The 14039-nt window shown below is 39.8% G+C and overlaps 1 protein-coding gene across 1 annotated transcript in view; it reads left to right on the top strand.

The window, feature by feature from the left end:
- slc24a3 (solute carrier family 24 member 3) overlaps positions 1 to 14039 on the top strand; it is a 69319-nt gene that overhangs the window by 44403 nt on the left and 10877 nt on the right. The window contains exons 3-10 of the mRNA XM_019882012.1: positions 5692 to 5768; positions 6799 to 6873; positions 6986 to 7070; positions 7462 to 7565; positions 9939 to 10013; positions 10731 to 10756; positions 10894 to 10947; positions 11028 to 11155. Coding sequence (XP_019737571.1) covers positions 5692 to 5768; positions 6799 to 6873; positions 6986 to 7070; positions 7462 to 7565; positions 9939 to 10013; positions 10731 to 10756; positions 10894 to 10947; positions 11028 to 11155 — 624 coding nt within the window. The remainder of the gene's footprint in view (positions 1 to 5691; positions 5769 to 6798; positions 6874 to 6985; positions 7071 to 7461; positions 7566 to 9938; positions 10014 to 10730; positions 10757 to 10893; positions 10948 to 11027; positions 11156 to 14039) is intronic.

Genomic DNA, 14039 nt, shown 5'->3' with positions numbered 1-14039 from the left:
TTTATGCTATTTTGTGCCATGTATAGCATATTTTTCCAAAATATTTTGGTCATTTTTGGATTTCGATGACCTTTGAATAATTTAATCATTTAACTTTTGAGATTTGACTGTTATTTCATGTTTCTGTTGATTGGAAACCTTTTAGCAAGGAAGCGAACTCTGGAATGTTTTGATATGACAATCACGGAGAATTCATGGCTAAATTACATTGTAGGTGGACTCCACTATAGATTTTGATTTCCAATTTGAATTTCCAAAAAAACTCAAGTTATTTGTTTCAAATATGACAAATGGAGATGTTTTGGGAAAACTTTTTGTGTGTGTATGCATGTGCGTGCGTGTGTGTGTCACAACAGTTGGTCCACCGTGCTTATTGTGGATGGAGGAAACACCATCTGTCATCTGTATGAAGAGTGTTTTTCCCCCGCTGCTCTGAAAACACCGGGGTCTCCCATTGCGCCTTTAATGATGTATAGCGTTTGTCGGATTCTTCTTTCTCTCGTTCTGTCTGTGTCAGTGCCACACAACTCTTATGTAATGCTTGTGGTATTATGCAAGGGGGGGTTGGGCCGACTGTTGTTTCTGCCCCTGAAGTGACAAGCCGTCTGTCTCTGCTTGGGTCAATCCACGTTGATCTCATGAAGCTCGGGGATTTGGCAGCTGAATTCCCCCCCCCCCCACCCCCCAACACATGCTAGATTTCTTTATCGCTTCACACTCGGGATGCAATTTTGACTGTTTTGATCAATTATTGATTCTTGAAATGCTTTATTGACAGTGGGATTCAATGAATTTTTTTTGCTTTTTATTCATTTATTTTTGTTTACATTTAGTCATAGTCATTTGCTAACCACGACTCAAATTTTACTGTTCATTAAAAGTTAAAGAAAAACATGCAGCATTTGTTCACGAACAACAGATGGTGTACTGATACAAAAAAGAGCATTGTTAGCATAAACTAGTGCTGTCAAGAGATTAAAAAAAATGTGGGATTAATTAATTATGATCTGTAATTAATTGATCTAATTAATCTATATTTTAATCTCATCTAAAAATTGCTGAGAGAACCCCTATTTTAGTTTTAAATTCGTTACATTATTGAGCATTGAGGCAGATCAAAAGATTCACATCAGAAAAAAGTGGCATTATAAGGTATTTTATTGTTTTTAAACAGACTTGAAAAGATGCAGTCCAAGCCATTTACTTTCTGCTGTATTTGAGACGAATCCCAAATACTACCTGCAACCTTTAGTTTCGACCACCAGGGGGAATAGCACGGTTTTGTTTTGGTAAATCTCCAAAGAATTACAAAATAAAAATAAAAATAGAACATCAGGCCCATAAAAAGTGCTTAGGTTAACATGTCAAAAACAGTAAGAACACTTTTCTGAGCAATACAAGCACTGAACACTGAACTTGCTTCAGACGGTAATATTCACCCTGGTGGTCGAAACTATAGGTTGCAGGTACCAACCACTTCTGGTAGGCTACTGAGGACACAGTAACTATGGTGACTTCATGCATTGGCTGCACTCGCGACTGGGTGCTTTGCATTGATGTAGGAGGCTAAACTTGAGTAGCTCTTAAGCTTTTTCACCAGCACACGAAAAAAAATTGGTCTCTCAGTGTCCCGCCATTATAATAACCGAAGTCAAAACTCCGTAGCACAGGACTGTAGGCCTGGAGTAGGTCGTGTTCATCCAAACTGAGGCAGAGCATTGTTCCTGAAAAGAACATTTAATGTTATTGTAAACCACTGTAACATTAGGCACAGTTTGAATTTTAACTTGGCAATTAAATGTCGGAAGAAAAACTGTACTTTCATTATGATTCAATCAAAATGTATTGCACAGTGAAAAGTGAAATAAAAATTGTACCAAAGTAAATGTGAAGACAAAGAGTTCTAAAAAAATAAAAAATAAAAAAAATAAGCTCATATACTATTGAATTTACAATTTAACCCTTTCAGGGACAGCGGTTACTACAGTGGACAGCTTATCATGTTATCAGGTACAGGGCGAATGAAAGGTTTAAATACAACTGAACTGAACCAAATAAATATACATTTTTTTGAACGACTACTTGGTAATCGGTGACACATTTTTTTTGTTTTTTTTTTCTTTTTGCTTACTTTTTCCACCCATCTGATTGAAGTCTTTGTTACAATATCAATAAAAAATGATACCAATGTGTGTTCTTTAAAACCCTTGTGCTGCAGTCGATGTAAATAATTTTATATAGCGCAACATACAATTTTACAAAAATTGTAAAACTATTATTCCTGAATATTTATTTTACTTTCAACCACTCGACATGTTCAGTGGCATCAGGGCTATACATACATATATAGTTCTTATTTTTTTCTTTGTATTTTTGCCCTCTATGGACAATAAAAGCGGTACTGTGCTATGACCAAAACTTAAAATATATCTATATGTATATATATATAAAACATGAATTGGAATATTTCATATCACACAATTTTTATGCTTTGTCTTTGATTTAAAGATGACAACACGCAAAAATCTACGAAAATTGTAGAAATTGTAACATAAGGGATTTATTAAAAAAAATTTTTTTTGGTCATTTTTTCTAAAAACATTGAAATATGACTGAGGCAATCATGCTTTGTGACCAACGATATGTAAAATATTATCCATCCATGATTTGAGCCGCTTATCCTCACGAGGGTCGCGGGCATACTAGAGCCTATCTCAGTCGTCTTCGGGCAGTAGTCCGGGTACAACCTGGACTGGTTGCCAGCCAATCGCAGGGAAGTCAAATATGATATATATTATATTGTATTCTATCCAATACCTTACCAATCTTTTCATAATGTAGCATTAATATAAATACATAAATACAACATGGCACAGTGTAGCATATAACTGAAAAATAATTACATTTGATCGCTTGATTGAAAAATGTTTCATTTAATTTCCAACATCAAAGTACACCGTAACTCGGTGCTAAAATCCAGGAACTTGCACTACTTTTGATGAGTCTGCCGTCTTCAAATTATACTGATTTTAGTTTTGAAATGCAATGTTGTCAGATTTTTCCAAAATGTCAAAATGAACATTGAGCTCAACGTCAAACGGTGCTTGTCAGTATCATCTTAGATATGCATGTCCATGCAGGAACTCAGGCACCATTGCCTCTCGGAAAACACAATTAACCCTTTCATGCACCAACACTGCTAACCTGAAACCTGATAGCATGATAAGTTGTCCACTGTCGTAACCGCCATCCCTGAAAGGGTTAATAGCGCAGACCTCGAAGCCGTGTCTGTGCAGCCGTCAATCAAGCATCACTATGGCATCTTCTCAGGGGTGCTTGATTGTAAACATTCAAGTTATATGGTATGAAATCCTTGAGTTGAAAACACCCCACATGTTTGGTGTCTTGAATGTTTGATGTTTCCAACAAACCAATGCGTGTCCAAACCGGAAAAGAATTCCAACAAGTTGTGATTAATTTATCGAAGTCAAACATAGTTACCTCAATACAAGTGAACGGAAGAGTTGGCTGGGTACTTCTGATTCAAGGTGGTGGCCAGGTCTGCACATCGTCAACCAGACAAGGCTCCCAACTTGTGCTTATTTATTCTATGGTGGATGCTAACATTCCAGACTTCAGGATGTAATTTGTCTGTGTCAATGTGTGAATGTTTGATTCGTGAGTGTTCATTTGCACACTTGGAGGCATACGCTGTATACAAAACAGATGTCATTCCTACACGTTCACCTGATTTGGATGTAAATACCCTCAAATGTGATCCAAATGTCTGGAGTTAAAAAATAAAAGCACTTTTTGTTTGTTTCATTTCATAAATATTGTGATGGTGAGAGGTGGGTCAATGTGTCATATTTATGGACCTGACTGCATGTGCCCTCAAGTATTTTGAGCCCAAACAAGGCGAGGGTGCATAAATACGAAAAGAATCGATCGAGCAAATTCAGTTTTGAAATGATAAACATTGTGTGTTCTGCAAAGTGCTCTTCAATCCACAGCTGTGGTGAATTTAGAGCTCAATATCACTCTTGTCTAATGTATACATATCGATAATAATTTAAGCAAAAAGCCACAAAAAAAGACACCGAACACATCATACTGTACATAACATGCACAAATCATTTGGATCCAACTGTCGTGTTTTGATAAACTTTGTGCTTTTAATATATCAAAGCTCCTCCATATGATTCAAAAGGCCTTTTTTTTTTTTTTTTTTTTTTTTTTTTAAATCACTTCATTGCCACCCGCGTATCCTGTGGTCTCATCTTTGCCGCTTGCACTTCCTATGGAGAGACAGGCCTGTGCTGCAGCCACACAAGACAGGCTGCAGGTGCCATCGCCTGACTCACGACCTCTCGGCTGTGCTGAGAGAGAGAATGTCACTGCACATTGGGTTGCTATCACGTTACACAGGCACATAAACACACACACACACACACACACACACACACACACACACACACACACACACACAGACAGACACTAACGTACAGCAAGTTAAGTAGACACACAGTGGAGCTAGCCAAGCAAATCCCAAATACACACAAACACACACACAGGGTGGGACATGCTGGGCTGGAGCTATTTTTAACCCAACTGCTCGTACGCACGCTTCCATGCGATGGGAAATGTGCATGATGACGACGTGGCTTATTTTGTCCCGATTGGCTGCTGTTATCAGAGAATGATTAATTGATGGTGTCGGTTAGGTCATGATCAGATTGGAATGACATTTCATGCTGAGCACAAATAATTTACAGTATGACCGCCACGTATTTGTATGTGCAAATTTGTAGTCCCTTAAATTGATATTCAGAAAGGAACGCAAATGATACGCAAGAGAGAATAATAAGCATTTTTGACGTACAGTGAACTAACTTTGATTTTCTTGATTTGGTTGGAAAATCCGACCATCGGGGTCATCAAAAAGAAGCAATGCAATTTTTATAATTATCAAGCATAGGGCAAAAGGCAGGGCGGCCCTTTGGTCGACTGGTTAGTGTGTCGGACTCACAGTGCAGAGGTGCAGGGTTCAATTCCAGCTCTGGCCTTCCTGTGTGGAGTTTGCACCTTCTCCCCGCGCCTGCGTGGGTTTTCTCCGGGTACGCCGATTTCCTCCCACATTCCAAAAACATGCATGGCAGGCTGATTGAACACTCTAAATTGTCCTTGGGTGTAAGTGTGAGCACGGATGCTTGTTCGTCTATGTGTGCCCCGCAATAGGCTGTCAACCGATTCAGGGTGTCCCCCGCCTACAGCTGGAATAGGCTCCAGCACCCCCCGTGAAGGTTTACATAACGCATTTAACTACTGGTACTCCTTGAGGAGGTTCAATAAATAATGATAAAGGTGTGAACAGCTGGGGAAGAAGCCAAGCGTAGACGCATTAGCTACTAAATAACTAGTCAAGATTAGCGTTTCAGTATTTCAACAATGTAAATGACAACCACATCAAAATACACACAGTAATGCATGCCAAAAGAAAAAAAAAGTCACACATAAGATCCTGACCTCCTTTTATTTTATAGAACTTTGATCAAGCGTTGTGAATTCATTCCCACTTTCGCTGTTCTATTGAGATGTTTCCGATGACAGTGTGGATATCGCCTCTGACTCGATAATACGTGAGCCTACCCACCCCCTGCCATGTTTCATTGCGTTCTGTTTTGTCTGCAGCCATTCACGAGTTCCCCAGAGACTACTTCACAAACCAGGAACGCATTGATGGAGCCGTGGGATTGCACGTCCTTTGCGTGAGTGTCTATGCAGCATTACACCCTCTGACACACGTTCAAGTTTGGACCTACAGTCAAGTATTTGCTGTTTTGTTGTCCCTGTATACAGGAGTTGTTTTCTTTTTATCTTTCATTTTTTCCAAATTTCAAAATAGTCTGTTTTTTTCTGGAAATCAGTTCCAGCGTTCCTACTTCCAAAGGCTTCATCTTAATTAACACATGTGAGAATGTATTTTAATTAACAGGGAGCGCTCATGTCTCATGAGTGTTGAGTTGCATAATAATGCTATGAATATGCACATACATGATGTGCCCTATTAAAGGGAATATTTAAAGCATGCAGATGTGTTTTGCTTCTCTCGGAGAGAAGAGAATGTTGATGAAATCAAACACAATGAGCACATCGTGCCTTTGCTGTGTGGTGATGCTTATGCTAGCCTTACACGTACGTATGATGGGAGGACGTACTTACGACTGTTGAAGACTAAGACAGTCCCACGGGGGGGGCACAAAACGTTGGGCTTAATAATCACGGTATTTCAATAATCATTCTATACAAAATCATAAATTTTTACATTAAATAAATTAAAGTGAAGAAAATATTTAATTAGTAATGATAATTACCTTATTTTCCGGATCATAAGTCAAACTTTTTTTTTCATAATGCGGCACCTTCCCTCATTATAAGCAAAGTGTTGGCACAACATCACTCTGTCAAGCGGGCCCGTCATCCAAATAACACAACATTCACTGATTTTGGAACTCGGCGCATACACAAGGTGACCCGTATTATTCGGCGCCCTGTCCATTTTGGAGAAAATTTAAGACTTTTATGTCTTATGGTCGCGAAAATACGGTAAAAAAATGACACTGGGTTTTATTTGAAGGACTACTGGATTATAAACTGATCATTGAAAACTGATCTAGTTAAAAAGTATTGTGGCAGTTAAACTGTATATTGGCATTCTTGTCTGATACTGCCTAAAATATGTTTTTTAGGACAAGCTCACGTGTGTGTGTGTATGTGTGTACGTGTGTATGTTTGCAGGCAGTCTATATGTTCTATGCCTTGGCTATTGTGTGTGATGATTACTTCGTCCCCTCACTTGACAAGATATGCGAGGTAATTGACAATCATTTATCATTATTTTGTTTTTTTTTTTAATGTTGCTTTCCCAACGTTTACCGTCATGATTTTTCTTTCAATTTTCATATTATTTTTTCTTTTACAACAGCGCCTTCATCTGAGTGAGGATGTTGCAGGGGCAACTTTCATGGCTGCAGGAAGTTCAGCACCTGAATTGTTCACCTCAGTCATAGGTGACAAACACACACACACACGCACACAAAGGGAAACATCCAGACAGCAGCTTCATTAAAGAGTCTTACTGAACCCATAAAAGTCACTAAATCCGTCACAGTAGGTTGTAAAAGTAAATATAAATTCATTTTACATGATGGGGTTCCTGGGTCTCTTTCAAGGTCGGAAAGCACTGCTGATGCAATGCAGGTGAACCATTTTGAATTCAGATTTCTGTAACTATGAACAAGAAATTCAAATTGGCAATACCAATGGATTTTCAAAAGGCAGACCCTTCCAGATAATTTGTCTCTTAAACACTTTAGGCTGGCTATACATGGACATTGATCTCATGAAGTAAACCAATAACTTTACATGCCCAAGAATCATTTTTATATATCTGCTTTGCAGGAGTATTCATTACTAAAGGGGACGTTGGGGTCGGCACCATTGTTGGCTCAGCTGTCTTCAATATCCTCTGCATTATCGGAGTATGTGGGATATTTGCGATGCAGGTAAAGTACATTGTTATGACAAGTAAAGTATTTCATTCTCAAGTAATTTTGTTTTTTTCATGAACCTGTACTGCTGTGGGCTGAGCACAACTGAGGTTTACATCCTATATTCACCCCTATTGGACTTCAAAAGTGCCAGTGAGTGGTGCTTTTCTCGGATGCCCAAGTATAACGATTGGAACAAAGAAAATAATTTAGAGCATATTTTTTTCCCCACCATACCTTCGGATCATTTTCACAAGATGAAGTGGCTCTGGCAATGAGTCGCTCACCTCACAGGAAACTTAAGACCCTCGTTACACCTTTTCTCATTTTTCGACCCTCGTTACACCTTTTCTATAAAACAGGGGTGTCAAACTCATTTTGGTCGCGAGCCACATTTTAGTTTCCCTTGGTGGGCCGTTATGACTGAAACAGGATGAAGAAGGCAATTACCGGTTTATTCAACTACAGTGGTACGTCTACTTCCAAACGTCTCTTCATACGAAATGTTCATGTTACGAAACGCCTCAACATGAAAATATTACCTCTAGTTACGAAAGAAATTTCAAGATACGAAAGGGAAAAATATAGTATGGGCTGCTACTCCCAGCTTCGAGTTTCCTGAACGCAACATACTTAGAGCTGCTCTGCCAGTGGTGATTACAGAGCATCCTCCTGGCATCCCATTAGCTAAGAGGGACCTCTACCGTACGTGTCTATTTGTGTAGATAGAGAGATAGATATGTGTCTATGCAGCGTCCTCGTTATTCGCCCCTTGGGCCATGAGGTGTTCTGAGCGTTTTACGTAAATGTGAATCACCCAGAAAAAGTGTCAGTCATGCTGATGTTTGCCTTGGACATTTTCAAAGGATTGTAGCCGACAAAAGCAAATGTCCTTGGATCAATTCTTTACAAAACGCCAGGCAAAAACCACTTCTGAGAGAGAACATGAACTAAAGAGGACAAAAACGAGGAGGACGCAGTTAAAAGTTATATGACCATCATTTTTATTCTTTGTTTTTTACATTATACACAACTCTCATTTATTGTGCAATAATCTAATTGTAACATCTATTTGTGACATATTTTGATGCATATTTATGCTTTAGAAAACATTTATGTCTGAATTTTCAGAGGCTTGGAACGGATTAGGGCATTTTCATAGAAAATGCGTCTCTACTTTCAAAATTTTCTAGTTAAGAAATTTCTTCCAGAACCGATTAATTTCGTAAGTAGAGGTAGCACTGTATTCTTGAAGTTACTGTAATGAGAGGTTTGGTAACAAGACAGTGCTTACAATAGCTAGCTACATACATTACATATGATAATTTTTTTGTTTTTGGTAGAAATTTTGGCAATCATCATGGAAGCTGACATGTTTGATTTGCTTTCGCAGGCCACAGAAAATGAGGTGGCAGGCCAAATCTGGGCCCCAGGCCTTGAATTTGACACCTGTGCTTTAAAACATATTTGAATAAGATATTAACCTGGAGAACACTCCAGGGTCAACATTGTCCTCATTTCTCTTCAAACACAGCAACCAACGCAAGCCATTTTCTAATTGTTTTGCACCATCAGTGAGACTTCACTGTTTATTCATTACTGGGATTCAAGGACAATAAGAATTGTCCATTTGTTGGCCATAATTGACAATAAAATATTGACAATAATAAGGCTAAAATCTGGAATCACTGGGGACAAAAACAGTCGAGTTGGTTTCCGCTGGATGTCTTTCATTGTGAAGACTCGTTTGTCAGGCAATCAAACCTGCCTTCAGACGTTACATTTATCTCTCTAACATCTAATCGGGGCAATGAGTCTTAAAAAGAGGACAAATCAGAGAATGGAAAGGTCGTTCCCAAATTTCTGTAGGACATAAGAAAAGTCTTTAACATTCACCAGAATGATAATTGAGCTCAATGATGTCAAGGACAAACTGTGTGGTTCGAGAAAAAATCTTAGGCTGGTATCCTTTCTTCAAAGAACATCATTTTTTTTTTCATTAGACAGGCAACTTTGAATAGTTTTATTCTTTAATTAATGCACGTCACACTTCGCAAAGAGAGAACGTGTTCTCAGCCCCATTCCGTGTTGCAAGTCAGAAAATCCCGCCTGTCCCTCTCTGCCCCTTTAATCCCGCGAGCAACGCCGAAACATACTTGAAAGAATGTTTTTCTATTTAGATTACATATTACGCAAGAGCAACGCAGAGCCGTGTTTATCTTGTTAAAAGTGTCCTGTCAAGAGTGTGTTACTCAACAGGACTGAGCCCTGATATTAAAATATGTCTTCATTTTATCAGTATTAATAATATTATATAAATAATAGAGCTGTGTGTAAAAGAATAATGGGCCTGATTTTATTTATTTATTTTTTTGTCGTTTTTCCCAGACCATCCATTTGTCCTGCTGGCCTCTGCTCAGAGACTCCACCTACTACACTCTGTCTATCTCTGCCCTTATTGTGGTAATTCGCTACTTTCAGTCATTCAACGCACTTTGAATTCTGTTACATAAGAAATTCAAATAAATTATAAACGATAAATTCTTGAAAACGGGCTTTCCAATGAAGTTTTGGACTTTCGCAGGACACAACATGAGGTACAAATGCACTATTGATTGGGGTCCAAGAACAAGGACTGTCAAAAGATTTTTTTCCCCTTTTTACATTACTCTGTCAAACAAGTATTTATTCAAACATTATCTAAATAGAGGGTTTAGCATATCTGTCAAAAACTCAGGTTTCAGTCCCCTATAAAACAATATATGCCAGCTTCCTGGTACATCCCAAAACATGCATGTTATTTATGTTACTAGCAGCCTGTAAATTTGGAAAAATTTGCGTGTGAAGCTCCGCTGCAACCCTAATAAGAACAAGATGTAGCAAAAATGTTAAGATGGAGAGATGAATGGATGGAATAAGTTATTATTTATTGTTGTACTCACGCAGTGATATAGAAACGTCCTGGCTCAGACTTTGGTTCATATGACATTTTATGTCATATACCATAAATAAATAACTTCAGAATCAGAATGATATAATTCCGCAATTTAGTCCTCCTGTTGAAACTCTTTTAACAGTGTAAGTGTACCCAATGTTGTGATTAGGAAGTCATTCTCATTTTTATTCAAATGAAACATTTCATTGACCTAACAGTGTATCTCTCTTGTTCCTTTATTGTAGTTCATATATGATGAAAAAGTGGTCTGGTAAGTGTCATTTATGTTGTTAGTCATTACAATTTAGTTGCTCGACTTCCCTTAACAGTACCACATTTTTGTTTGTTTTTTTTTTGTTTTGTTTTTGTTTTTTTTGCACCATGAATTTGAGTTACTGTGCTTTTCAGGTGGGAAGCACTCACGTTGATCCTGATGTATTTCGTCTATATTTTGATCATGAAGTAAGTCAAAATAGTGAAACCGAGTCATCTTGAAGATTAGTCATGGTCCAAGTCTGAAGTGTTGGATTTGTTTCCTCCAGACTCAACTCCCATGTGGTTCGCTTTCTGGAGAGGAGGAAGAAGAACTCATCCAGTTTACGCAATGGAGCCACTAATCACGGCGAGCTCGATGACGGCTCGGATGCAACCGCTGTGCTGTTGAAAAAAGGTATCTGGTACTTCATGAAAGATGGAGCCCTTAATTTGGAGTGTTAGGCGGCATTCCAGAATTTACAGCACATGGCAGCAACACTGTCTCGCTTTGACTATGCAAAACAGACTCCTTATTACGTGTGTCAACACATCCGCCTTACACAAGTGCAGCACTACAAACAAACGTGTGTGTGTGACTCAACACAACCTCAGGTGTCTAACTTAGTGCTGGCAATCACATGAGCCTGACAGCCATAGACAGTGTTCCCTTGCTATCCGTTGGCGACAGGAACAATGCCCTACCCTGAATAGTGAAGTAACTGATGCCCAACCAAATGTCTTTATCATCGCCATAGATGACACAAAGCACTACTTTTGGCTAAATCAAGTCACTTCAGCGTAGTTCTTTGGCACCACTACGCTACAAGATGGTGCCAAAGTCACGCTTGCTACGGCCTGAGCACAAAAACAGCACAGGAATAGAGGAAAGGTTCTGAAAAATATTCTGTGAATAAGTGAATCAGAGAATTGCCAGGTAACACTGAACTATGAGCGACCCTGATTTTTCTGTGCCTTTCATCAATGCTAACCATTAGATGCACAGCAGAGGGATGGGTTCAGCCATTGGTGTCCAAACTGCAGTCTGAGGTCCATTTGTAACCCACCGTCCATTTTCCCGCGGCGCTCGACATGTATTAAAAAAAAAGGACTTATTGACATTCACTGCAATCCTACTGGGTGCGTTTGTTGAGGGAGGAAGTGTGTCTGGGTTTGCCACACACACGTCAACTACTACTCATAGTAAATTGGACGTATAGGGCTTTTCTAGATATGCAAAGAAACTATTTAGAACCACAATGGTAACAACATTTCTCTTTATAATGCCTCACGAATTAAGATATTTCAGTTTCAGGATCAAGGATGCTTTCTGCAGTCTGTGTCACGGTCTGAATTGTGAACATGTCACATTAACCAAGTAATCACGGCTTTAAAAATTGCCACGTTTTTTCTGATCACTCCTGCTTTGGTTCTGAGTGTGGACATCTGCCCAGGGCAGGGGCGAATCTATTTAAGCGGGATATGAAGTAGTGTGTTTGGAGTAGATAATTAGGGGAGGTTGCATTTTGTAATTATTGCAGGTTAAAGGCAGTGCGGAACAGGTGTGATTTTAATTTGTTTTTGAAAATAGAGTGTTCGATAGTAGCACGGATGTCTTTGGGGAGTGAATTCCAAAAGGTGGCGGCAGCAAAAGATAATGTTTTGTACCGCCAGCTTTGGTGTCTGCTCTTATGATTGGTCAGAAGGTGATTGTCAGAGGAACGCAGGGCACGGGAAGCGGTGAAGGGACGGGGTAAGTCTTTAAGGTAGGTGGGGGGCCTGGTATTGAGGGCTTTAACGGTGAGAAGGAGAATTTTGAAATTGATGCGGTGAAGGCTCGGGAAGCCAAAGAAGGTGCTGGAGGACAGGGGTGATGTTTTCATAGGAGCGGGTATTGGTGAGAAGGCAGGCGGCAGAGCTTGGAATGTCTTGAAGTTTGCTGAGAGGATTAGAGCGTGCGCCTTATGGGCTGCTGTTACAATAGTCAATGTGAGATGTTACAAAGGCATGGATAAGCGTATCAGCTGCAGAGAAGGAGAAAGATGGGCCAAGGAAGGCAATATTCTTCAGGTGATACAGAGCTCGGGGTTGTTTTTTTTCTTCTACTTTAATGTGTTGGGAGAAGGTGAGATTGTTGTCCATGATGACTCCAAGATTCCGGCAGTGGGGTGTGGGTGAGAGGGTGGAGTTGTCGAAGGAGAAATTCAAGTCTATGATCGGTAAAATGAGGGATTTGGAATTATTATGAAAATGTCAGAATTGGTACAGTTAAGTTTGAGAAAGTTTGTTTGCATCCAGAAAGGCAGTTTGAGAGGGTGCAGGGGGCAGATTCGGCAGATTTGGATGTCATCGGCTTAACAGTGAAAGTGGAGCCCATGGCGATGGATAATCCAACCGAGGGGGAGGAGGAAGAGGATGAGGGGGAGACGGCCAAATACCGAGCCCTGAGGTACGCCTTGGAACAGGGAGGCAATAGAGGATGAACCATGACTGAGACAAATGAACTGTTTCTGGTCTGAAAGATGTAATGTCTGCCAGGTGAGGGTGTTGTCAGTGAAACTGAGAAAAGTTTTAAGACAGTAAAGTAGAATGGATTGGTTTATTGTGTCAAAATCCGTAGCGAGGTCTTGGAGGGTGAGGATGGAGAACAGGCCAGAGTCAGAGGAGAGGAGGTCATTTGTGACTTTGAGACGGGCAGTTTGAGTGCTATGGTGAGTACAGAAGCCAGATTGAAATTGTACAATTTCATTGTTGCTGAGATGGTCTTGATTGAGGAGGCAACAACACATTCAAAGGTCTTCGGAGGGAAGGCGTGTTTAATAAAGCAGAGATGAAAGTGGACTTTTCTGAAAATTCCGGAAAAAATACAAAAATAAATAAATGTGTGTGTGTGTGTGTGTGTGTGTGTGTGTGTGTGTGTATACACACACACACACACACACACACGCGCGCGCACGCGCGCACTTGGCCGATCAAACATGAATTAGTTTACACAAAACGCTATTCAAATACTCGACATTCAATGATTAATCTTCCTTTTGTGTGCACACGTGTACCCTTTATGGCTTCCGTTCGGGCCGAAATTTCGAAATCTCCAAGATATGGCGAGGCCATGAGAATGCGAGGCAAGGGTATTACTGTTGTGGCGACTCCACTCAAGCTAAGTGAGCCTCAGCAGTCGATAGTCCGCTGCTCTCTGCTGTGCGTGTTTCAGCGCGAACATGTACGCAAGCGCGTCTTTTGATTTCAACCAATCAGCGCCGACGCAAATGACGTCACACACGACAACAGCTAAGCTAAGT

This window comes from Hippocampus comes, unplaced genomic scaffold (genome assembly GCF_001891065.2).
Source record: "Hippocampus comes isolate QL1 unplaced genomic scaffold, H_comes_QL1_v1.1 scaffold36, whole genome shotgun sequence".
NCBI lineage: Eukaryota > Metazoa > Chordata > Actinopteri > Syngnathiformes > Syngnathidae > Hippocampus > Hippocampus comes.
This window is presented reverse-complemented; position numbering and strand designations above follow the sequence as displayed.